Below are 26,694 nucleotides of genomic sequence, written 5' to 3'. Positions count from 1 at the left end.
TGCCAACCAGTTGTCGGGTACGCACGGTACCTCCTGGGCATTTCAAGATAAGGACCGTGACAAGCGGACCTCGGAGTCCGCGTCCCGGTGCAAAAGTTCTTCTTTAGTCAAACCAAAGGCACAACAATAACGCAGTAAAAGCTGAATAAACTACTCACATGCGAGAGCTGCGATCCATAAAGGTATCCTTCTGCCGCTCATACTGTATCAGCACGTCTGCGCACCGTGACCGCCGCTCAGAGTGAAGACTATGGCGTTATTTCAGTGCCACTATTCTGAGCGCACGTAAAAAAATATTGAGCGCACGTAAAAAAAGATTGCAAGTGCAAGTGTTGCATTTTGAAGAGAAATTTATTTTGAGCGTACAAAAGCTGAATTTGAGTGAACAAAATTCATTGCTGCGTGCAAAAAATGTATTTCAGTGTTTGCGCTTATCCATATACACACACACAATAGCACCCCCTCTCGCTCAGTTTTTTCATTTGCGCTTGCTCGCAATGTGTTGCTTGCGCTCACAACATTCTCTGCTGCGAGCGCTCAACTCTCTGTACACCGTTATAAGTGTGCCACAAAACCAACCAATCACAGACTTGGTTTCAAAAATTCTGATTGGCTCTTACGGTCTCCAATCAGCTCGCTAGCTGCTGCATTCCGGACACCGGAAACACTGTCCACTCAGCCTCGCTTCTTGCAGATAGAGGGAGTTTTGATTTACTCTGCAGCCAAAGAAGAGATGGCAGAATCAAATAATGGCTCCAATAATACTACACCACAGTATCAGGTGAGTTTAATTTTTTTTGTGTGAATTTAGTAATTTGCTGTCCTTTCTGTTTAATATGCCGTGAAATTGTAGTTACAGATGCAGCTGTAGAGTTTAAGCTAGCCTAATGGGTAATTACCAGCGTAGTTGTCTTACTGAGGCAGTGTATCCCAATCATGCTTTTTAGGGTAATGGTGCAGTTGAGTCAGCAGTAAGAAATCTGGTGTCTTTGCTGCTTAACAACATATCCACAAATCCTTCAGGGAGGCCAACAGAGAGTGGGCAGCCGGAGCCTAGAACTCTGACTATCCAGCAAGAGATGACAAGGTGTTAGCTTTTTTTGTGTGTGTGTTTTTTTTTTCTAAACGTTTTGCAATCTTTTCTGTTACAGTTATTTGGTTTATCGATTTATCAACATTGATTTCTAAATTAAAATGTGCTATTAAGGACTGGTGTCATATTTAATAACTTTATTAAACAATAACCCTTATGTTATGCAACACTGCATTTTTTTAAACTCATGCATTTTCATCCCACAGATCATTTCCAGGACATTTCAAATCAAACTTGAGCCGTGGTAAAAAGAGATGTTTAACATCTACTAAACAGCTTGTCAAGGCAGGCAGTAAGACCACAGGCCTCAGTTTTTATTTGCTGTCAAAAAACACATCCTACACTCCTTTGCCAGCTGAGGAGCTTGAACTCCTACAAGCTGGCATGGGGAGACAAACCGTGTCTCTTCCAGAAGATGGTGACCATGCAGAGGTAAGGTTGTATAGTCAGTATTAAAATAAGTCATTGGCAGACGCATTTAGCCTGAATCATATGCCACAGTCCATTTAGTGTTTCATTCTGCTTAACTGTGTTTTTAACTAAGATTTCAAGACTTCTGGAAGAAACCTTTCCAAAAATGGAATATCTTTGTGGAGGATGGCTCTTGCATAAGGCAACAGGTTTGTTGTTAATTCAGTTTTTATGTGTGTTTTGGGCATTCTTGCGTGCTCATACTGCATTAGAATTATGTAGTTGATACTTTTGCTGCTTGATTGTTTGTGCTATCTTTCTGTCAATAAAGGTGGGAGTGGTCGACGAAAGCTCACTGTAATTCCACCTGAAACAGAAGGATATTCTGTCAAAACACTGAAAGCTGTGTCAGGAGGTGGCAAATCCACTTTTTACATTGTACCTCTTCAGGAAACATTAGACACATCTCCTCTACCTCCCGACTCACAGCACTTTTCAAAGATGCCAAAGAAGTTATGTTACCAGTGTAATGAAGTTATGCCTCTGCAGATGCTTGCAGTACACATCAATACGTGCAAAGGAAAATTCTCTCCTGATGAGACTGATGATGAGGTGAGACAATTTTGATGAAGTCAAAATGAGCAATTTTAATTAAATAATATAGTATCACAATTACTGTTTTTTAATTCTGCAGGAATCTGAGTTATGCATTGTGAAAAGCAAATGCAAGGTAAACCTAGCAAATTACTAAAAACCATAGTAACTACAATAAATTTTGTATCGGTAATGATCTTTTTCCCACTATGCATAACATGTACCCCCTTTTTGAAATTGTAGGTTATTTGTCCAATATGCACTAAGGACTTTCCTGAAGATGAGATCACAGTCCACGCAAGTCTGTGTGGGGATAGGTAATCTTTTTTCAGCCGTTTATGAAAAAATGTTAATCAGTAACAGTCCACGCAAGCATATGTATTTTTTTTTTTTTTTTACTTTGTTTCGTCAACAGCTTTCAATGCATGGTGCCTGAAGAAAATGACCAAACTACATGCACACCAACTCAAACTTCAGTATGCACAACAGACAGGTAATCTTTGCTCTATTATAGTTCATATACACACTATTATGCAGAACCATTTGTTAAAATTATGTGTAAGATCTTTTAAACAATAGCTGGGTTTTAATTTCATATAAAACATTTTATGATCACACTACTTTAAATTATGGTTAAAGATTGTTGCACAGAACATGCTGCGATAAGTTCTAATCAAGTTTAATGTGGTAGCCTCTTTTAATCTAAAGATGATTATTTTTCTTTGAGAACTTAGGATGTTTTCTACCCTGTTTTTGTTAAGCGTGGAAGATGTATTGCGTTGCCTTGAACAACAAGTCGACACCACAACAGAATTTAAGTTGTGTGTGGACAGAGAAGACCTTCCAGACAGAGGCATTCTCCAGTGGCAGAGAAAAAATCTGCATCTCCCACCAGTGTTCTTAGGGTGGTTTTCATTGGAGAGGCAGGCGTGGATACAGGAGCACTTAGGAAAGAGTTTTTGAGTGGTGAGTTGCCTATTACCTGTTTTGTCCTAGTGTCAAAAAATAATGGATAACTTAAAAATGCGGATATTTTTTGTATGAAAGACATGATTTCAGGTATTGAAAGCAGATTCTTTGAAGGACCTGAGAACAAGGGCAAAAACCCCAAGTATTCTCTGACCGATCTTGATAATGAAAACTTCAGGTTGGTTACATACGAGCTTTGTGTATTACATTTAATACGCATCCGATATTTTTGTAAATGTTACCTGAAAATGAATTATAATCATTTGTCTACACAGAACTGTTGGTGAAATAATTGCAGTCAGCCTCGCCCAAGGAGGCCCATCTCCTGCCTTTTTCAAAGAATGGTGCTACAATTTCCTCTGCTCAGGAGAGGTTGATTTCAGCTGTCTGTCTAAGGAGGATGTTGCAGATGTGGAATCTTCCCTGCTCATCAGCAAAGTGAGCACCTGGTTTAGCTCTGGCACATGATATATTATGAGTATGGTGTTTTTAAACACTTTTAACCTTCTGTATTTCCTCTTTCACATTATACATTTCCAGGTTGAAGATGCAGCAGACATACAGTCTCTGATGTTGTGGGCTGATGAAATTGTCACCTGTGGATACACAAACCAGATAAAGATGGATAGTAAGGAAAGCATGATACGGTAAGCGAGAAAAAGTCAGAGAGATCATTAACCCATCCCCAACTAGTTTTTCATTTTGTTTTGTTTTCTTTAAGTGCCATTGTCTTACACTCTACAACAAGACTGATTCCAATGCTACAGCAGCTCAGAAAGGGCATGGAACTGTATGGTCTTGTGAACCTGATGGCTGTAAATCCTGAAGCTTGCCACAGTTTGTTTGTGCCTGGGAAAATCCTCAAAGTAAGTATTAACATAGCAGCTTCAGTCTGATCCGAAGACAGTCCACTTATCTGTACTGTAGTTATCCTGTATTTATTTATTAGTTTTGAATGAACAATATATCTATAATATAATCTACTTTATTTCCTTATTTACAGCCAGACGCTGATTTCATTATGATGAGCTGCCAACCACATTTCAGTGAAAAGGGGACATCTAGGGAGAGAACTGAGAGGAAGATCATAAATTTTTTGCAAGATTTCTTGCAGGAGATTGAAGCATCAGGTACTATATAGTATTAGCTGTATATACCTATAGTATTGTGTATATATACCGTATGCATCTGTTAAATATTTTTGCTTTAACATACAGGGCACTAGGAAGTATTCTTAGTTGTTAATTTAAAACATTGTAATCCAGATTGCTTTTTATTTAGAAAAGACTTCAGAAACATTTTCAAACATCACAGATGGAAACACAGGCGGTGCAGGTGGTGAAAAATCAGAGTCTCTTGCTGTCCAGCATGTGCTCCAGTGGATGACCGGCCAGTCCCATGTTCCCATCCTTCCTGATGAAAAGAGACATTTCAAAATAACATGCAAGTTTGACCACGAATGTAAGGAGCGGCTGGGAGATCACTCAATTTGTTACCCAGTTGTGAGTGCATGCACTTGTACTGTGACTTTTCCAGTGCAGCATCTGGACACTTACACAATGTTTAAAACCATAATGAGTGCAGCAGTTAGATATGGTGGTGGATTCCACAGAGTTTAACACATTGTTGTCTTGTAATTTGGAAACTAAATGAGTAAAAATGTTTCTAAACATTAGCTGTTAAGATGTTCGTAGCTGTTTCATGAAAATGATAAGACTTCAAAACTTTGTGTAGGGTCCTACGTTGATAGATAATAAGCAAGTGCTTTGTTTGATTGTCTACTTGTAATCTGAATTGTAATCTGTAATCTTTCAACAAAGAAACAAAGAAATCCAGTATTGAGAACAAAAGAGCGTTGACTTTCACGTCCATCTTAAGTGTCACTGTTGGTTTGACACCAGTAGCAAGAATTGTATATACAGGTCACGACCGTAAGATTCTGAATGTCCCAAGGGATTAATTGTTCTCTGAAGTCCCTCCAGGGTTTCCTCATCCAGTGGGCATTCAATTTCAGGAACCACAACTGTGCTGTTAGATTCTTCTTGCAGTACAGCACTCTCCCAGTCAATACCTGGATCCTGAAGCTCCTTCAAATCCACAAACATATATAATAGTCATTATTCCAGAATAGGTACTTTTGGGAGTAATGTTATTTTGTGTAAGCGTTTTTTCCAATAAATACAACAATTTAAAAAGAATGCCTTTGTTTTCATGTTCTTCTTACTGTGATTTACATTAGTGGTAATTGATAGGCAAGAATGTATAAAATCACCAGAAGCATCTCGCAGATGTGCCACAAGTGTTTAATATGTTAATTTCAGAAGAGCAGAGTTTCAGAAGAGCAAAAAACTATGATCTGGTACCTCAAGTCTCTCGCCGTCGTCCAGCTCTTGTAGATGTCCCATACACCAGAGCTGTTCAGGAGTGAGACCACCTTCTGTCCTGAGGGGATGATTATTCCATCCTCCAACAAAGGTGACAAGATCTGCTCGGAGTCGAGGGACAAAGATGTAGTGGACACCAAAGAGATGAATGACATCTGAAATGTCAAGCAGGCCATCCTCCTCAAGTGAGTGAAGAACATCATGGTACTTGCTAGTGACTGCAATCCAGACATCACGCCAAAGTCGTTCTACTCTGTAAATACATTTGAATTTGGATTTATGGTATTATATGCTTTAAATCAATATCAGAACTGCTACAACAATCTACCCATGCAGTCAATAATAATATAAAAAAAACATCAAAAGACTAACCTCTGATTGTGGACACTCTTTCCAGATATGAAACTCGCTCTCCCTGTTCCTCTTGTGGCAAACATGAAATGTGCAATGTCCAGGTTTTCTACTCCTTGATCTGCCCTAACCCTATGATAAAAATACATTTTTAAGGAAGTTGTCTTTAATGAAACTTGTTGCTAGCATATAAATTTGATCAGGGCATTAAACCTTGATGGCAAGCCGTGAAGCTGGGCTGATCTCAGGAAAAATGAGAATGCAGTTTTTGCCCTGTTGTTAGTTGCTGCATCCAAGTACAGGACCTGCAGTAAAAACAAATGGAAAATTAAAGATCTGGTTTCAGATCATGTATAGTTTTTCAGTTAATAATGCAGTTCCATAATAAGTGTTCAAGGAACATTGTACGGTTCTATGTTCAAAACCATAATTCAAAGCTTGAGTAGTCTATATATCAATATTGGTAGTACTTATCAAAAAATAAAAATGGCCTTTTAGTTGAACCTTTTTTTTGTAAAGAACTGATTATAATTTTTTTTTTTAAATTGCAAATCGTCCACTATGTTGGCTTGCTGAATAATTGATGTTCATAAAAAAATAACCTAATACAGCTCTCATTTCAAAACTACCAAATATTCTACATAACAGTTTAAATTTTACCTTCCTTGAGTAGCCATCCACTCCACCAAAGATCACAACATTGTACCTGTTTCAGAGGGAAAACAATCTCACTAAGGCTTGATTTGCAGAACATGTAAGACATTGAAAATACATTTTTCAGTAACCAAACTTGCCACTGATTTAAACTGGACACTTGTCAGGTGTGCTGAAAATAATACCAACATTTTTATATGTGAAAGTGGATAAGTTCAATGAGACTAAATATTTTAGTTCCCTTGTCATGATTTTTTTTTAAGTTTTCAGTAGCACTTACCATATTATGTGTTGATAGGCTTGTTATCATGGAAAATATCGATATACAAAGTGTAAATAATTGCTCAAGAAAATTTACAATTAACAATATTACTGCTTTTGTTACACATCCTGTAATCCTTTTACTTAATATTACAATATGAAGTGCTTTTTAAAATATTATAAACACACTGAAAGACCTATCAGATAAGGTTGATTAAAACAGATTTAAAGTATAACGTGCATCTTTCTGCCCAACTTTTATTAGAGCTATATAAGTGGGTATTTTACCTTATTAGCTTGTGATTTGTGTCTATGTGGACAAGGGAGAGAGGGCCTCGCACCGAGTAGCTTCTTCGCACAACACAGCCTAGTTCTGTAATCCGTGTGAAGATCCCAACAGCATCAACTCGATGCATGGAGGCCATCATTCTCCACCACTGAACACGGAGACCCATAGAAACCAAATGTCCTTGAACCATTCGATAGCCAGCATTTGGCATCTGATTTTTGATAGTCGATATGATGTTGTCCAGCTCTTGGTCATTCATTGTGCTGTATGTTCCTCTCACAGACAAGTCAAATTCTTGCATCCTCCTGAAGATTGTTCTTCTTGAAACACCAAGACATTTAGCGATGCAGCTGACTGGCAGCTGAGTGTCCAACAAGTTCTTCAGTTTTTCTCTCTCTAGTACGATTTTGGGGTGGCCAGGTCCCAGACCAACTTCTGTTTCCAGTTCAATAATTCCCACAGAGGTGATGTTAATTTCACACTGAACCAGATGATGAACATTTTGTAGAGCCTCTGTAATCTCTGACAGACCACCTATTTGCTGAGAGAAAGATTCAAACAGAACAAGCTCATGACGAGTCAAGAACTCCAAATAATCCAGATTTAGTGGTTGTTGGTTTAAAGCAGCTTCCAGTTTAGAGAGGAGTCTATGCATCATTTGCTGTCTCAGTATGTCCTGTTAAAAGCAGCAAACATGGACAAGTAGTTAGAAAAATACAATGAAATGACGTATCTCAGACAAAAATAAACAACCCATAAAACGAACTACATGAGGTACATCATTTTTCAAGTTTGCATAGTTTGCAAATTAGCTAACGTCAGTTATCAAGCGAATAATAATGTACAAAATGATTTTATATTACTTACATGTGGCCGGGACATGTTGTTTTCGTGCTGCTGTTCAGTATTCGACGACATAAAAGAGAGCTACTCAAATATAATTTGGAGAGTCAGTTGGCATGGTTGTATAATGCAACTACATTATACTACACCAACGATAGTCTTAACAAATAATATATTTTAAAATAAAATAATTAAAGATATTATCCGCAAATTGGGGTTAAATTGAGTTTAGCTGGATTTAGCTACATTTCGGACTGTTTCCGGAATGCAGCAGCTAGCGAGCTGATTGGAGACTGTAAGAGCCAATCAGAATTTTTGAAACCAAGTCTGTGATTGGTTGGTTTTGTGGCACACTTATAACGGTGTACAGAGAGTTGAGCGCTTGCAGCAGAGAATGTTGTGAGCGCAAGCAACACATTGCGAGCAAGCGCAAATGAAAAAACTGAGCGAGAGGGGGTGCTATTGTGTGTGTGTATATGGATAAGCGCAAACACTGAAATACATTTTTTGCACGCAGCAATGAATTTTGTTCACTCAAATTCAGCTTTTGTACGCTCAAAATAAATTTCTCCTCAAAATGCAACACTTGCACTTGCAATATTTTTTTACGTGCGCTCAGAATAGTGGCACTGAAATAACGCCATAGAAGACGCCGACGGAGCTCTACCACCGTCACAGGAGGAGGGAGGGACGCCAGGACGCGCTGTCACTTATGACACCACCCCTAGTCTCTCTCTCTCGTCACGTTTCTTTCATGGTAACTGCGCTTGTTACCACGCACGCAGGAATGAGAGGCTCGAGAAAGAGAGACACGACGGGTGGTGTTTAAGTTGGTGAGAGTGAGAGCATGCTCTGGCATCCCTGGAGTAAGAGTGTTGATTGAGGCTCAAGATGACTCGATATCATTCACGAGGGATACATTTGACATGTTTCAAATATTTTAGGCCAAAAAGTTATTTATAACAAATCCTAGAAATCAGGTGTGCATCGCTATGAGCATTGAAATGATGTCTATATGGATGGCAGCCCATCGTGAAAATACCCACGATAAGATGTTCACTGTGTTGTGTTCTGCAAATTAACAAAATAGGGTGTGATTCGGCTACTCTGTTCAATAAATGAAGCTCTAACCCTTTTTTCTCAGAAGTATCTTCCACTACAGCATTTATGAAGAAAGACCGGACTACGCTTAACCTCATCCCTGTTCACAGGGTGCCCCCTGGTGGCAGCAACATTTCATCGCAGATTAAGATGACTATCTTTTTTAAATTGCTGTGTCCTCAGCCAGTTGTGATAATTGGAATTGTCTTTCTAAAGCTGGGATACCCTGAAATTAGTAGGTTGATGGTTTAATTTAATCTTACTTCCGTCACTATCACAGACAGAGTCTGTTCATTTATAGCTGTGGGGTTTAGTCTGTGTTGTGTTGGGCTCTTGAATAAAAACTCCTGCTCAAGCAACAACGTGGAGCAATAATAATTTTCATACAGTTTGTCGTTACATGTCAACCCATTTCCTGTTTAGTGGGTAAGTATTGCCGCCTAGTAACGCATGCATGTACATTAGTGTAGACTACATGACATCCCACTTCCTGAGATTAGGTTGGAACATTTTTTTGGTCTCTACAGAGGAACAGTAGCCGCATAGTATTGTGGTATGCAGAGAAATCTTTACAAAGACACTCACAGAGAGAGTGAGCTTGTTGTTCAACCCCAAGCTGGTAGGGGGAGCACTTTATTATAACACTTGCAGATGCTACAATGTGCCTCAAGGTTCAACAACAGCACAACTGAAGTCACTCATGGTGCAGCACTCTCTCTACAAAACAACAACTGTCATTGATTCTGCACCATGGCGTAAACACAACATTCAAGATAACAGTTAAAAGTAACGTAACCATGAACAATAAGACAAGAACATCTAAACAGCAGCACATGTCCCAAGGCATGATGGGAGAGAACTAGCTGTTCCCCCAACACGCCACAATATTTTTTACCAATACAGACCCCGGCTTGTCAGGAAACATAAACTTTGGTATTTTCATAAAACACCTTCTTTTACACTCTTAACACAAGTTAAACATTCTTGTCCTTTTAAACATGCTATTCTCAAAAACAAAACTTAGCATTTCGAAATATGAACTCAAATCTGTGAAGCTAGTGGTTTTTTTGTTTTTTGTTTTTCAAATAATTAGCTTCACAAATGAAGTCTTCTTGGTTTTATGACTTCCCTACCAATTCAATTCAATTCAATTCAATTCAATTTCAATTCAATTGTATTTATATAGTGCCAAATCACAACAAAAGTCGCCTCAAGGCGCTTTATATCATATACCAGACCTGGTTCTAACTACACCTGATGTTCGGGGTGTGCAGCGGGACTGCAGCGAGAACTGCCAGCATCTGAGCCAGCCAGACTCTGTCTCTCTCATCATGGTCACCTAAATGCACAGTAATGGCAGGTTTTGTAATAAGGCAGATTGCGCTAACATAATATGCACTGTTAGTTGATTATTTACCTGCCGCATTAACGGGAGAGGACGTGCAAACGTTACTGCTGCTGCTGGGTTGAGATTCACGAGTCCGGAGCGGAATTAAAAACACGACATTTATTTAAGGTCATCGCGTGTTTTGTGAGCAAATGCTTTTGCATATTCGTAGTGTTTCCTCCCTTAATGAAATATCTACTTTGCAAGTATTGCAAGTTGCCCTGTTGTCATCCGTTCTCGTAAAGTATAATCAAACTTTTGGGCGTTTGAGCCGCTTAGTTGCCGTGTTTCCTGCCAGGTAAATGACGCTCCGCAACGTGGAGGGAATCGTTTGCAAAAATGGCAAACAATTCCAAGGAATTGAAACAGTGGGACTCGGTTCTCAACAAGAACCGGGTCTCGATACTAGGGGTGCAACGATACACAAAATTCACGGTTCGGTTCGGTTCGATACTTTGGTGTCACGGTTCGATATTTTTTCGATACAAAAAAAATTTCATGCTTTTTTAATTTGTCATTTATTAAAATTATAAATACATATTTTAACTCAAAAGTACAGTTTTTAAATTTAATGTTGCTGAAACAACAAAATAATAATAAAAAAAATATCTGATCGGGAAATCCCTCATCTTTGGAAAAGAGAGTTTATTACAGAGAAATGGCTCTTTACAAAATAAAAGCTATACTCTACCCTTCTTCTGGGGTATGTTCTCAGCAGCATATTAAACATATCAGGTCCCCATAAGGAGAATCATGTGCTGACGGCTGTCTAAATGACTCGGGTAAAGTTTGTAGCATGCGTGCTTGTTGTTTTTGTCTGCTTCCACTTGTCTTTGCACTAGAATGATGTCGGCGTAAATGTGCAGTCATATTTGTTGTGTTCCCACTAGTGCTGTCAGCATTAATCTCGTTGAAATGATATTAACGCCATAACGCCGCAAATCTCCGTTAACGAGTTACCGCGGATCGCCCCGTGCGTGGGGCTGGACGGCGTCAACACGTTAACAAGCAAACTGCGCTAACGCAGTAGTTCCCACCCATGTAATTGAGCATTGTGTGGCACATCCGACATACTGTTTTACTTTTGTCCATGACGCGCTTACCATCAGGGTCATACTTCACATGAAAACCAAAATAGTTCCAAAGGCCAGATCTGAATGAGGGTGGGGGAGGTTCAATTTGCCATGTTGTCTTTGATACAGTGAGTAGCATCGTCTCCCCCCCAACGCCATGTACACCTGTCTTTTCAGATAAGGACTGTAGTGAATTTTTAAAATTTTTTCAAGATAAAATTAGTTGCCTAAGAGGTAACATAACTCCCTCAGGTAACCCCACCAACCATGATCTTCCACACTCCATAACTATGGAATCTTTCCTCCCAGTTTCTTTAAAAGATCTATTGGAAATACTGACTCAATTGAAACCTTCAACGAGTTCAGCTGATGTCTTACCTACCTACTCATTTATTTTGTAAAGTTTTTGAGACCATCGGGCCCTCTGTGGTCACGCTGATAAACCGTTCCCTGCTATCTGGCTCTGTCCCCAGGTGCTTTAAACAGGGGGTTATTCAACCTTTGCTGAAAAAGCCCAACCTGGATCCAACACTTCAGTCAAGCTTCAGGCCCATCTCAAAACTTCCTTTTATTTCTAAAATCTTAGAAAAAGTTGTTTGGCTACAAGTAAAGAAAGCGCTGGAGAAACATAATATTCTTGATAAATTTCAATCGGGTTTTAGAAAGTTACACTCTACAGAAACAGCTCTCCTGAAAGTCACAAATGACCTCTTGATGGCTGCAGACAGGGGTGATTGCTCAGTCCTAGTTCTTCTGGACCTTAGCTCAGCCTTTGATACCGTTGACCATCAGATCTTAATCCATCGCTTAAATCTCATGGTAGGGATATCTGGATCTGTCCTAAAGTGGTTCACCTCATTTCTGGAAGATAGAACGCTTTTAGTCTCAGTGGGAAACTTCCGATCAGATGCGGCTAAGTTTCTATGTGGAGTCCCACAAGGTTCGGTTTTAAGCCCCCTGTCATTTTCACTTTATATTCTTCCTTTAGGCCGGATCATTAGCGGTTTCAAAAATATTTCCTACCATTTGTATGCAGACGACATCCAATTATACATCTCCTTTAAACCTTGGGAATTAGACAAGCTATCCACTCTTATGGACTGTCTTAAGGAAATTAATCTTTGGATGACAAACAATTTTCTGCAGCTGAACGCAGACAAGACCGAGTGCTTAATCTTTGCCCCAGAGAATATCAAGCCCCAAATTAGTCAACATCTGGGTGCCTTTTCATCGTCGATAAAAACTACTGCTCGGAATCTTGGGATAATTTTCGATCAATCTTGGTCCTTTGACGCTCATATTAAATCTGTGACCCGCTCCTGCTTTTTTCATTTAAGAAATATTGCCAAACTCAGGACTATTGTCTCCACAACTGAACTGGAGATGCTTGTCCACACCTTCATTTCCTCCCGGCTAGACTATTGTAATGCACTCTTCTCCTGTGTATCTAAGGCCTCACTAAATCGGCTCCAAGCGGTTCAAAATGCTGCAGCAAGGCTTTTAACCCACAGCAATAAATTTTCCCATATCACTCCTATACTAAAATCCTTGCACTGGCTTCCGGTTGGGTATAGATATAAGTTTAAAATCCTCACCTTTACGTTTATGTCTCTACAAGATGAGGCCCCCACCTATATCAATGAGCTTCTCCAACCCTATTCTCCAAAGCGGACTCTTAGATCCACTGATAGTGGTCTTCTATCTATTCCACGGACTCGTTTGAAAACGAAGGGAGATCATGCTTTTCAAACCCTGGCTCCAATACTGTGGAACGGTTTACCCTCCCCGCTACGCACCATCGACACTGTGGCTTCTTTTAAAAAACAGCTTAAAACACATCTGTTTAGACAGGCATTTGGGTAATGTTAGTGTGTAATATGTTGTTTTAGTCTATATTTATACTGTACTATTGCTTTGTTTGATATGCTTTTATACTTCCTTTATATTGCTATATTGTTTGTCTGTTTGACATGCCTTCATTCCCATGTGAAGCACTTTGTAACAGCTTTTTGTCTTAAAAATTGCTATATAAATAAATTTTACTTACTTACTTTTACTATGTTGCAACGAGCTTAGCTTCTGTCTTGCTAGCTTGCGCTGCTCTCAATGGTTCCTCGCTCGACAGTGCAGCCTAGGCGGAGTAGTCGAAATCAGATCCACTGAGCTCTCAACACAGACAGCATCGTCAGAAGAAAAGTTGATAAAATAAATTAAAAATTTTGTATTGTTCGATACATATGCGTACCGAACCAAAAGCACTGTATCGAACGGTTCAATATCGATACGAGTATTGTTGCACCCCTACTCGATACCCATCCCTACTGATGATGTACGATTGTGGAGTTGCATGGACTGATGTCACTGTGCCTTGTGCTTTTGAATCCGTGATCCAGACCGGTTGCCCTGGTAACAATTTATCCAGCTCTCTTGTTCTATGTCTTTTGTTAAAACATTCGGTTTGTCTCATCCTGTTCTCTCTCTCAGAATGTCAAATCTGCTGAAAATCAGACAGTAGTACGAAGTCTGCGCCCCATGAGAAGTTGAGCCGGGCTGTAGCCATTTGCCAGTGCTGTTGTTCTGTATGCCAGCAATGCTTTGTACGCTGGCTTTTTGAGGAGATTTTTGATGGTCTGCACACCTCTCTCCGCCTCGCCGTTGCTCTGCGCGTATACGATCATGTTGGCTGAACGGGTTGGGCTGAGTTGAGCAATCTCAACATATCTTGAGAAATAATCTACTACCAACAGATAGTTTTTGTCTTTTAGTGTGAACAAATCAGTTCCCAACATCTGCCACGGCCTCTCAGGTAAGCGTGTGGGCATACGAGGTTCCCTCACATTGACTCTCTCCTGTATGCACAGCCTGCACTTAAGGACAAGTTCACTGATCTGATCACTTAAGCCTGTCGGGCACGTTCTCGACACTTAACTACACCTTGGTGACCCTCGTGTATGTCACGGGGTGGAAAGGGACAAGTTACCTAAGGTTTTTCATTGTGCATGTTTTTCTGTGTTGTACTTTTTTAATATTTTGATATTGTACAGTGTCTTATTTTTATGGGTTTTATTGCATGTTTTTATGGTATTCATTGGTGACTTGTCCTGGAAAGACTCCGCCCCTCCCCGATTATGAACCTGACATGCCTGCGAGGTCCCGGAGGCCAATAAGAGGGCCTGCCAGACCACTGAGAGCAAGCTTGAGGGGAGGCTGGGTAGACAAGCAGTAGGGATGGCAAATGGCAGATGACGGCCGCAAGCGGTGGCGGCGCCGGAGTTGGCGTTGGTGAGAGTGTTCGTGAGGCATAGGAGATGAGGCATAGGAGATGGCTGAGTGAATGGTGTCAGGCGCCGGCCGCAAGCCCGGCACGGGGTTGGTAAAGGTTGGTGTGCAGGACGTGGGACAGGAGACGGCGCCAGTGAGCAGAGAAGCAGAGGGAGCTGTTCTGCGGCTGGGATAACTGGAGGCCAGATCACGGTGGGGAATCAGTGGCCTGAGCAGTGGCGGTCCTAGCCTGTTTGGCGCCCTGGGCGAACACCCCCTTCTTACTCTTCTTATATTTATTGTTTGTTTACTTGCACTGCTGTAACTGGAGCCTCGTCGTCTCGTCTCTCTATATACTGGACTGTATGTAGTGGAGATGACAATAAAGTTTACTTTGACTTCAGCAGCGAGCAGGCGCACCGAGGGCTCTCGCGCTCACTTTTCGCGTATAGAATTTTGAAAAAACATCGGTGCAAATTATAAGTCTGTATCATAATGTCTGGTGTTTTCGTGTTTGTTGGTTTGTTTTTATTATGTTTTATTTTGCGAGTTGGTAATTTTTGCTGCTCCAGCCAGCCAGAGAATCCCCCGCCGCCCCGCCCTCTCCTCCCTGTGCCGCAAGCAGCAGGCGCACCTCACAAACGGAGGGCGCCCTTACTCCCAGCAAATGGGCGATAGAAAACCGATCGATGCCTATGCCATCCCCAATATGCGCTGGCTGACGTCGGGGCAGCATGAGTACGAGCAATTTTTTTTTGCCGATGCCCGTGATGCCACCCCCACCACGATGCCGCCCAGGCAACCGCCCGTGTCGCCCGTATCTAAAACCGCTACTGGGCCTGAGGGACAGCGCCCTAACTCCACGGCAACACGGGCTGGTGCCGACTGGCGTGCTACAGGAAAGCTACAGGATGGGCAGAGTTAAGAGCTCTGCCCATCCGGGAACCCCGGAGCGGAAACACTGATAGGACGGCGAGGACGCTGCAGGGTTATCCCTTCTGCTCCGATTGCCTGGATTTGTAACTTATAGTGACTTTTACGCCGTGGCGGACGCCACTGGACTTTTAATGGTTTTGTTTTATTGATTTTTATTGCGAGTTTTCCCTGGCCAGGGTTGTTTTAATTCATTTTACATTTTTAACTGTTTAAATATAATAGATTATGTTTTAGTGATACAGTTTTTTTTTAATTCTGTCTTTTCCCTTGGCTGCTCCACTGCTCCGTTTGTTTTTAAGGAGGGTTTCCCTAGAATAACACCTGTGTTAAATCACAACCACATTGCCCTGTTACATGTATTTTGTCCAAAAATCCATTTCGCATGTTTGCAGGTATGACCAATCTTGTGCCTCCCAGTAGTAGTCCCTTGTGTACACTCAAAACTGCTCTTTCTGAGCAGTTGTGTTTTACCACTCCCTGCAGCTGGTTCCTGTCCAGCCAACCCTCTGCACAGAACTTCATGGCTTGGGAACAGATGCTGTCAGACTGCAGCTGCTCACCGAGATCTGCAAGGTATTTGCTCCCCTCCAGCACCGTGTCAACGTAAATATCAGTGTCCTCCATAAGATCATTGTCTCTGGGCATCACACTGTGTGTCAGTGGTAACCATGACAGCATGTCGGCTGTGGTGAGGTTTTTGCCTGGAATGTGCTGTATAATGTAGGACTCACACCTTCTGATGACACAATGAATCCTAAATCCGTCCATGTGGCACACGACTCCCGCGAGGCCAGCTGTCATCTCCGTCACCATCATGTTTTGGAAATGCTCTGGTGCACTGGAAATACCAAAATGGCAAACAATTGAAATGGTATCTACGAGATGGCATAATGAATGTGGTGAGGAGAGCACATTCTTTGGACAGCGGTATTTGCCAAAAGCCCATGTTAGCATCAAGCTTGGAAAAATACTGTGCACCTGTGAGCAATCCTAGCGTTTGGTCCACAGAGGGGAGGATCTTTCACGACACACTAACTCATTTAATGGTGTCATATCCACACAGATGCGGACCTTCTCTTTGTCCTTTTTAGGGCCACGACCATGCCGCAACACCAGTCTGTGGGCTCTTCCACACGACTGATTACTCCCAACTGTTCCATCCTCTGCAGCTCTGTTTTGACTTTGCCCAGTAGTGGGAACACGCCACGGCACTTTCAGTGAATAAGGTTTAGCATCGGGCTTCAGCTTCATTGTATGAACAAGCCCGAGCCCATCACATAGTTTCGGGTACGCTTTTTTTCACTGTCTCAAGGTCAATATTGTCCATTCAGGCAATTCATTTCAGTCTCACAGAAGCGGTCCTGCTTAAGAGAGCTACATGCAGATTTCTCACTACATAGAATGTCTCCTTAGTGCTCCTGTCAGTGTAGGAAATGCCCTCCATTGTAGACCCAAGTACGGTCAGTGCTGCACCTCCTGGTCCATACAGTGGCTTTTAAGGTTTTTGCAAATGTTCATTTGGCTGCTTAATGTTTTTGAATATCTCTTCTGAGGTGCCTGTGACATATAGAATAGAATAATCCTTTAATTGTCCCACAAGGGGAAATTTGGTTGTAACAGCAGCCAGAAAGACACATATACAAACAAACAGTACACAGGACACAGACACAATTTTTCTTACATATTTACATTTTTAAATTAAAGACAATGGTTACTACAAACAGAGTACTGTACAGTTATTAAATTAAATAAAAATAACTACAAATAAGAGGCAAACCAGGTAGTAGTGCGAATCGGTTGATTAAATTATTGCAGTTACAGCACAGATGTAAACATCTGTTTGTTGGGAGCAGTTCTGATTGTACAGTCTGACAGCTGCAGGGAGGAAGGACCTGCGGAAACGCTCCTTCATGCATCTAGGATGCAGCATCTGTCACTGACGCAGCTCTGCAGCTGAGCAACATTTACATGCATGGGGTGTACCCAGGTGTATCTGCACCTCAGTCTAATTTAAATGTGATGCTTTTGCCTCTCACGCAGATGTTGGCAAGCCACGGGTCTTCTCCTGAATCCAGTTCACCTAGAAAAAGTCCCTCTGCTCTGTCTGCCACCTCATGCACAGTTGTAGACCTACAAACTCTCTCGTAGTGTTCACGTTCCCCACAGTTGTGGCATTCTGCATTTTTAGCTGGGCACTGTGCTGCTGGGTGCATTGGTGCTTGAACTGCTTTTGGTCTCTGTTTCTGAATTTATTTGGCTTTGATTTTCTGACAGTCACGTCTGTTTTGCTAGCGCTGCTTTCACCTCTTAAGTCAGTTTGCTGTGTTTTATTTCCTCAGATTGTCTCGCCATGAGATGGCTTTAGTTAGGGTCAAATCTCTGTCAAGCTGCATTCTCTCTGACAGTGATGAATCTTTAAGACCCACAACGAGCCTATCCCTCAAAAGTTCATCGTGAAGTGCACCATATTCACAGTTTTCAGCGAGAGCATATAGAGCTGTTGTGAAGGAGTCAACGGTTTCTGCTGGTTGTTGTACTCAGTTATTAAACTTTGCTCTTTCATTACTTCTCGGGACAAAACGTTGATCAAATGCATTTCTGACTGCATCGTACTGCTGGCGCTGCCCGTCTGTTAGGTCAAGTCCCCTTAGCACGTCGTCAGCCTCGTCACCCATGCAGTAAACTAATGTGTTCACTTGATTAGCATCTGTTCAGCTGTTCAGATTACTTGCAACTCTAAAACGCTCAAAACCTCTGATCCACTTCTCCCACTGTTGGGGCTTTGCAAAGTCGAATGGTTCCGGTGGCTTGATGGTGAAAGTAGTCGCTGGTGGAGCCCCCATAACCGGGACAGGCGCCGCTGCTGCCACCGGTTGAACCGCTCCTTGCTCTGTCATGTTTGTCGCTTGCCGATTGCCAAGCTGACTTTTTTCCCTTGTTCTTAGTTCACCGCTTAGGGCAGGTGCACTTCTGACACCATGTTGTGTTGGGCTCTTGAATAAAAACTCCTGCTTAAGCGATAACATGGAACAATAATAATTTTAATACAGTTTTCTCGTGGCTGTTCACATGCTAACCCATTTCCTGTTTAGTGGGTAAGTCCTGCCACCCAGTGGCGCATGCATGTACATCAATATAGAGATTGACAGACCACGTGACTTTTGCGCATTGCATTGTAGGTACGAGTGGTAACAAATCAAAACACTGCATCAAGCGCTAGCATTTCCAGCACCGGTAATCGTTATTTCTGTGGTTTTAATCCCTACTTGCATTTTATTTGCCCCAGAAACAGTTCTGTACAAAACGACGGAGAACACAGCAGGTCCATACAAAGACAGACTTGACGAAAAGGCAAAAAAAAGGTCGAGGAAAAAAATCAAAGGAGTGAAAGGGTCAGACCCATACGAGCATACAGAGTGGAGTGAGGACGTTAGCGTGCTGCCCAACTTTCATCAGGCACATATTTGTTATTATATGATCCTGAGTGAAGTCTGAGTGCAGACACTCACAAAATGTTTAGTAACTTCAGATCCCTGCAACAAGCCCAGGTCCAGTTTACTTTGCTGATTTGGACTATTCCATTTCACAGCTGCTGTTACTTTTTTTTTCCTTTCTCCTGCACAGGCCAACACAGCTATTTGTCTTTTCAGGTTGTAGCGTTACACAACATTTTCAGATCTAATAGAAATAAAATGACTGTTTTGTAATTCATTCAATTTGTCTTCATTTATAACTGGCATTATTGTTTCATTCTATTATAGAATCTTACAGGAAACGCGCAAAATTGTAAAAATCCATCGTGCTTTATTAGCTGCTTTGGAAAAAACAAATGCAACAAACAATGCAACCCCCCCCCCCCCAACAACATAGCAAAACAACATACTGGAAAACAGTTATTCACGACTTGGTTGCTTCAATACAACACTTGGGCACATATATGCGGGACTTTTCGTGGCTGTTTTGATATCACTCTCTCTCTTAACCGATCAAATCTCGCTGTGGTGGCGGCTTTACACTCGGTATGACCCAGGCTGACAGAGGCTGCCCAGTCTGGATCGCTTTCCTGCATTTTGTGGGCTGGTTTTCCTACAAAACACAACAAACATTAGCCCGCAAAGCCACAGTGGACAAAGCAGCGTAGCGCAAAGAATTCAAATCAATATAAGACTTATTTGTAACCTACATCAACATGTTATGTTGATGTAGGTACATAACGTAATTTATCATTATGTTATGATAAATTATGTAATAACTACAACAGAAGACTTACCTTTGTGGGCGTTATATTTGGTCTTCGAATGGCTGCAATCCAGGCCATCCGTCAGCTCTTTGTTACTTCGGAAACACGGCTTGAACAATTTCTCTTCAACAAGGTAATCCGATAACAACCGATCTCTTTACCTGTCGGCTTCCCATGGCTGTCATGTGATGGGCTATTGCAGCAGTTAATAATAAAACAGCTTCTTGCCATTTTTTGTGTTTCTTTTTATCGCTGTGTGACTGTTTTCATGTGAAAGCCTGCGTGCGCTAGTACCGCTTGCCACTCGTACCTACAATTCTTTGCGGTTTTATCTCCCGGAAATGATGTCACATCTTCAATCTCTATAGATTACACCACAGTCTGTGTGGTAATGCTCAGTGGCGTGTCTAGAAAATTTTTGTTGGGGGAGGCCAGGTAGGGGCACAGATTTGGAGAAGGGTGGCAGATGTAATTGGCAGATAATGTTAAAAAAAAAATCTACCAACCGTTAACCATAATTCAATAACCCTATAAACCTAATAACCAAATGTGCTTTTAACTCTTATTAGAATGAGATTTTAACCACTACTGTGCAAAGTTTTTAGATACTGCGTTGATAAAGTACAAGAGATACAATCAGTGCTTTGTCAGTGTTTATTATTATGTTAACTTTATCTGCCTATTAAAAAAGGCAGATTAAAAAAAGAAGATAATCTTATTGCAAACTGGTGTTTGATTTTGAAACAGGAAAAAAGTGGGGAAACAAATGAAAAGACTAACATTTGAATGAAACCTGAAAGCAAGTAAATACTTTCTATGCTGCCTTATGGTAAACTTTGGTAATATTGATGTATAAAGAACAACACTGGCTCATGATGAAATACAGTCAGCTGGCATGGTGACACTGCCAGTATTAACCTGCAGGGCTGGACTGGGACAAAAAATCGGGCATTTTAACCAGAGACCGGCCCCCCAGGTATTAAAGCCATAAAGCCTTTGAATGAAAACAAACACTGTTGTGACAGTGATGTACAGTCTTGTTGGTATATGTATGATTTCTATCAATTTTACGTCAGAGAAAAATTTTGTTCGCAAGATTCAGATAATTATTTAATAAAAGCGAGATATTTTAAATGAGAATAAGAAAGAAAAGTATTTTTTGTGCCCCCCTTTCCCTGTTAATGCCCTACCTGGCCCCCTGGCATAACTTTGCTAGACCCGCCCCTGCACAGTTACCAGCTGTCAGCTACTTAGAAAAGGATCCTGGTGTTATTTGTCTCTCAGAAACAGCTCATAACTTCCCTTCAACTCATTCATGTCACCTAAAAGGTAAACCTGTTTCTCCATCACCTGTTCAGCTCTGATGATTCAGTAAGGACATCTCCTGGTTTCATCTGCATGTTTCCCTCTCACCAGATAACCAAACCGATATCATGACCAGCAGCTTTACAGCTGTGGCTCCAGCAAACATCAGCTGATACTAGAAATTAATATTAAATAAATTCTAACAACAGCTGATCAAGTTTAAACGTGCTGCTGTTGTTTAGCGCGACATCCGGCGGTTTCCTCTTTCTGGCGCAAAGTGGGCGATAAACAAACATGAGAGACGATCAGCTGATCATTGATCAGTTTCATGATTGAAGTAGAAACAGGAGAGGGAGGGGAGAGAATGAGAGAAGAAGACGCAGCTGTGCAGCAAAGACACAGAATAACTCCAGATTTGTGTCTTTTTTTTCATTATAGTGAAAGTACAGGACAAACTGCGTCTTTTCTCAGCTCCATTTTTAAGGAGCCATTGGAAACTCTACTAACTAAACTTATGAATAAAGTTCACTATCAATAACATCACAGCACCCACCCAGCTGTATAGAAACTCTGTCATGCTAGCTCACGCAGGACGAATTACTGTAACTGACTGTAAAAAGTCAGCACAGTGAAAATAAACTCCACCTAAACTTGGTTTATATCTGACCCAGATAGACTGCAGGTCATAACTTCTTACATGAAGTTCAGTTCACCTGACACTCAGACCGGCGGCCGCTTCGGGTCTCTGCTCCTCCTGCCTCCCCTTCCCTCATCCACCTGCTGGCCTCTGTGGAAGCTCCGCCACAGCCACCACCAAAAAACTGAATTCGTTTTACACATCGACCAGCATCTGGCCAATCCACCACCTCTCATTGTTCAAGATGGTCAGTCCAGCTATGTTAACCTGCAACTAAATCTGCAGCTCCATACAGCAATGTTATGACTTGGATTATATCTTATAACTCATAACAGTACTAACCTTGTCACTTCCGGTTGAGTGAACGCTGGCGTGACTTGCTGCCGCTACTCACCGGTATCTTTTTATCTTTATCTTTTATTTATATATTCTTTGATACATCTTAACAAATTTTAAACCTTGTCTTCTACTGATACTACTGGCGATCCAGCGAATTTTGCAAGTGCCTGAGTTTTTTGGGTCTAGTTCATCTACCTGTTTGTTTTGGCCGTTGTCTCCCTCAGATCCGTACACCTGACTGTTTGGCCTACCTGACTATGCGTGATGTGGTCTGGCAGGTTTTGCGTTTTGCTCGTGTGGGTCTGGATTTTTATGTCATTGGTCTACCGACCTAGTGCTGGATTTCACCAATACTCAGCTGACGAGCTTCTCCGTCTCCGCTTTCACCTGGCTTCTCCACCGCCGGTTGCGCTTCATCTCCACACAGACATCGCCTTCCTCCCTCGCCGAAAGTACATCCACCGGGGCTCTTGTCGGAATTTTCACCATGACGACTCTAAGCCAATACAGTCCCTCTGGTCCACTTCTCGTCGTCCTCCACGGAACTCCGACAGGGCTGCTGACCCCAGTGTTTTAGCCACCCTGCCCAGGTCGAGTAACACCTCTGACCAGTCTGACAACACCGATGTCAACTTCGGCCTCCTTAACATCCGCTCGCTTACGAGCAAGGGTCATCTAATTCGGGATCTACTCACAGATCGTAAGTTTGACTTTTTCTGTTTGACCGAGACGTGGCAACAGCCCAATGACTTTTCGCCGCTCAACGACTCCACCCCCCGGGGTTTGTTTACACCTGCCAACCTCGTAAGTCCGGCCGTGGTGGAGGTCTTGCGGTAATCTATCGCGAGAACTGGAAAGTCACGCCGTCGTCTGTACCTGTCTACAGTTCCTTTGAATCCGTTGTTTGTCAACTGTCAGGACCTGTTCTAACTGTCATGGCTGTTATTTACCGCCCTCCAGAGTCTAATTCTGTCTTCATAAGTGACTTTGTTGATCTCCTGACTCACATAGCTACTGTTTCCCCTAATATAATACTCCTGGGAGACTTTAATATTCATATGGATAACAGTGACCATCCTCTCACCAAAGACTTTTCATCCTGTCTCGATAGTTTTGGCTTTAAACAACACAAACTTTCCTACTCATACTAAGGGCCATACTTTGGACCTAGTTTGTTGCTCTGGACTCACTCCTTTTAATTGCAAAGCTGATGAACTGCTAATTTCTGATCACTTCCTTCTTTCTCTCAATGTCAAAATGACCTTTTCTATAACCAAGAACCTTCGTACCATTTCTTTTCGGAATATTAAGAAAATCAATCCTGATACTCTTTCTTTTGCTTTCTCTAGTCATTTGCATTTTCATAACCTGCTCACCCAAGAGGACTTAGTTTCCTATTATAACTCTAGTCTCAGTAGTATTCTAAACTCTGTTGCCCCACTCAAAACCAAATCTGTATCATTCTGTCAGTCAGCACCCTGGTTCACAGCTGAACTCAGGCTCCTGAAAGCAAAAGGACGACGACTTGAACGCCTTTATAAGAAAACTGGTCTGAATATCCACAAGGAAATGTTTAATAATCATATTATGTATTATAAGGAGTGTATTAATCAAACAAAATCTGCTTACTAATCCACCATTATCTGTTCAAAAGATGACTCAACCAAGATATTGTTTTCACTGTTCAACTCTTCTTTCAGGTCACCAGATTTTTTACCTACTCACCTTTACTCGTCTTCTTTCTGTGATTCTTTAATGTTATTTTTCATCGAGAAAATTCACAAAATACACCAAGACCTGGTTTCCGATGTTCCATTTAGCTCTTCCTGTGTAATTCCTCTCCCATCACACTGTTTTTCTGCTTTCCAGCTCCCCTCGGTAACTGATATTTCAGATTTCATCTGTAAGTCAAAACCTTCTACTTGTCAGCTAGACCCCATTCCTACAGTTTTGGTTAAGGCATGTCTACCTTCTTTGCTTCCCCTCATATCTTCTATCATCTGCTCTTCACTTACCACTGGAACCGCTCCTGCTTCCCTCAAAATTGCCGCCATCACCCCAATATTAAAAAAAACTGGTCTAGATCCCAATAATTTTGAGAATTTTCGGCCTATTTCCAATCTACCATTCCTTTCAAAAATTCTTGAGAAAATAGTTGCCACACAACTCCTCTCACATTTAACTAATAATAATCTGTATGAACAGTTCCAGTCTGGTTTTCGTCCCTCCCATAGCACTGAAACAGCACTTATAAAAATAACCAATGATTTTCTTATGGCAGCTGACTCTGGTTTACTTTCCATTCTTATCCTCCTCGATCTGAGAGCTGCCTTCAACACTATTTCTCACTCCATTCTTCTCAGTAGGCTAGCCTCCATCGGTCTCTCCCATACTCCACTAGCCTGGTTTAAATCATACCTGTCTGATCGCACTCAGTTCATTCAACTCAAATTCTTTACTTCTCAGCCCTTTCCTCTGACCACTGGCGTGCCCCAGGGATCTGTCCTGGGGCCCCTTCTTTTCACTATCTACCTTCTACCGCTTGGACATATTTTCCGTAAATACAATATCCAGTTTCACTGTTATGCCGATGACACCCAGCTTTATCTGTCCACTAAACCTGATTCTGCTCTTCCCCCATCCTCCCTCACCCTCTGCTTGGCTGAACTAAATTCATGGTTCTCTTCTAATCTTCTTAAACTCAATAGTAATAAATCCGAGCTCCTCTTAGTAGGCACTAAATCAACATTATCCAGAACCAACAGTTTCTCTATTACTATCAATAACTCGCCGGTCTCCGTTTCTTCCTCTGTGAAAAGTTTGGGTGTCATCCTCGACAGTACTCTATCTTTCAATTCACACATTAATAATGTCACTCGGTCTGCATATTTTCAATTGCGCAACATTAATCGTCTCCGTCCTTTTCTCACCTCACATGCCACTGCCATTCTTGTTCACAGCCTTGTTACTTCCTGGATTGATTATTGTAATTCACTTCTTTTTGGTCTTACTCAAAAATCCATCCATAAGCTTCAACGCATCCAGAATTCTGCTGCCCGTATCATCACCAGGACCCCTTCTGTCCACCACATCACTCCTGTTCTGCAGCAGCTTCACTGGCTCCCGGTCAAGTATCGTATCAATTTCAAAATACTCTTGTACGCATTTAAAGCTATTCATCATCTCTTTCCTCCATATCTCTCTGATCTGGGTAACATCACCGCCCCATCTCGTTGTCTCAGATCTTCTTCTTCCCTTTCACTCTCCGTCCCCTCCCCCCATCTTGTCACCATGGGGAGCAGGGCTTTCAGCTGCTCTGCTCCACGACTCTGGAATTCCCTACCTCCTGATTTAAGAAATATCTCTACCTTCTCTCTCTTTAAGTCCCAACTCAAAACCCACTTGTTCAAAATAGCTTATCCCACATAACCTCTCCATTCGGCTATTTTAAATTTGTTTATGTTTTATGATTGTGTAAACTCTTTGCTTTTATGTTGCTTTTTACTCTACTGTGTACAGCGACCTTGAGTGTTTTGAAAGGCGCTTTCAAATAAAATGTATTATTATTATTATTATTATAACTCTTATGTTAGCTCCCCCCAGTAGCCTACTGTCTGATATATTCTACGGTTGCAATAATTCTTTAAGTGTTATTTTTTCCTTGGTATTCTAATTTCACAGAAGTTTACTAAACTCAACAAACTTAATATTACTTACAGGGACATTTATTCTCTCCTCATTTTGTTTCACCGAAAATTTTCTTCTGCAGTGCCTTTGCTAACGTGATGCTCATAGTGCAGAAGCCGATGCTGCATTCACTTACACTCGGATATCTGAGCTTCACTGTGAAAACATAATTTGATTGAATTTTATTGTTTTAGCTTCGGGGTGGCACCTGGGGTGGCCAGTCTGCCACTGGTAATGCTGTACTCATGTATCACACTCTGACCTGAATATGTGCACTGATGTCTGCAGGTGTAAATGAAAGTACAGCAGCCGGTTCAAGCTGCAGTCCAACAGCTGGATTACCTGCGAATTTAACTGTTAAGAAGAGGAACATATGGATGGATGGACTGCTGTCACCAATGGTGAGGGAACTAATAGTGAGCAACCCAGTCTTTAAATCCAGCTGGAACTTTTCTGATGGTTTTGCCACACAAGTTCAATTTTTATAGTGAACAATGACTTTGTTCTCTGGACCATAAAACCAAAGGCTCTGATATTTACTGCACAGTGCTGTGATTTCACTGACCACAGTGATCTCTAACCTGGAACTTGACTGGAACATGTTACGATGCTGGTCTGAAGGTTTTTCCAGTTTCCAGTTCCAGTTTCTTTCAGTGTGTTTGTCCTTTAACAGGAGTTTGATTAGAGGAAATAAAGTTGTGAATTACATGAGCTTTAGTCACTTTTTTCAACATTTTTCCATCCTCATTAATAATGCTCTTTATCCTAATCAAAAGTAGGCCAGTGATGGTCTACGTGACCCCCCACTACCACCACCACCACACACACACACACACACACACACACACACCATCTTTTTTTGTGACAATAAATTGACAT

General features: G+C 41.5%; 2 protein-coding genes across 8 annotated transcripts; one reads left to right on the top strand and one right to left on the bottom strand.

The window, feature by feature from the left end:
• The first annotated feature begins 409 nt into the window (after positions 1–409).
• Positions 410–4,800, top strand: LOC109202357 (uncharacterized). Of its 7 annotated transcripts, none has more exons than XM_019359443.2 (15): positions 410–781; positions 948–1,087; positions 1,300–1,525; positions 1,638–1,713; positions 1,836–2,116; positions 2,199–2,234; positions 2,342–2,415; positions 2,514–2,591; positions 2,860–3,064; positions 3,146–3,245; positions 3,343–3,505; positions 3,608–3,714; positions 3,789–3,933; positions 4,071–4,197; positions 4,382–4,800. In XM_019359443.2, exons 1-9 carry the CDS (start codon positions 734–736, stop codon positions 3,059–3,061), a joined length of 1,161 nt encoding a protein of 386 aa, XP_019214988.2. In that variant the 5' UTR covers positions 410–733; the 3' UTR covers positions 3,062–3,064; positions 3,146–3,245; positions 3,343–3,505; positions 3,608–3,714; positions 3,789–3,933; positions 4,071–4,197; positions 4,382–4,800. The 7 variants fall into 7 exon arrangements, with proteins under 7 accessions (XP_019214988.2, XP_019214987.2, XP_025764087.1 ...); XM_019359442.2 differs by having other exon boundaries at positions 4,349–4,800; XM_025908302.1 differs by having other exon boundaries at positions 4,333–4,800.
• A 111-nt stretch (positions 4,801–4,911) lies between these two features.
• Positions 4,912–8,375, bottom strand: LOC109202356 (uncharacterized). The gene is made up of 7 exons (XM_019359437.2): positions 7,874–8,375; positions 7,006–7,682; positions 6,463–6,508; positions 6,016–6,107; positions 5,824–5,934; positions 5,431–5,704; positions 4,912–5,154 (listed from the first exon to the last, which is right to left on the bottom strand). Exons 1-7 carry the CDS (start codon positions 7,922–7,924, stop codon positions 4,948–4,950), a joined length of 1,458 nt encoding a protein of 485 aa, XP_019214982.1. The 5' UTR covers positions 7,925–8,375; the 3' UTR covers positions 4,912–4,947.
• Positions 8,376–26,694: the final 18,319 nt, after the last annotated feature.

This window comes from Oreochromis niloticus, linkage group LG6, assembly GCF_001858045.2.
Source record: "Oreochromis niloticus isolate F11D_XX linkage group LG6, O_niloticus_UMD_NMBU, whole genome shotgun sequence".
Taxonomy (NCBI): Eukaryota; Metazoa; Chordata; class Actinopteri; order Cichliformes; family Cichlidae; genus Oreochromis; species Oreochromis niloticus.
The sequence above is the reverse complement of the archived record's forward strand: the minus strand, read 5'-3'. Positions and strand labels throughout refer to the sequence as shown.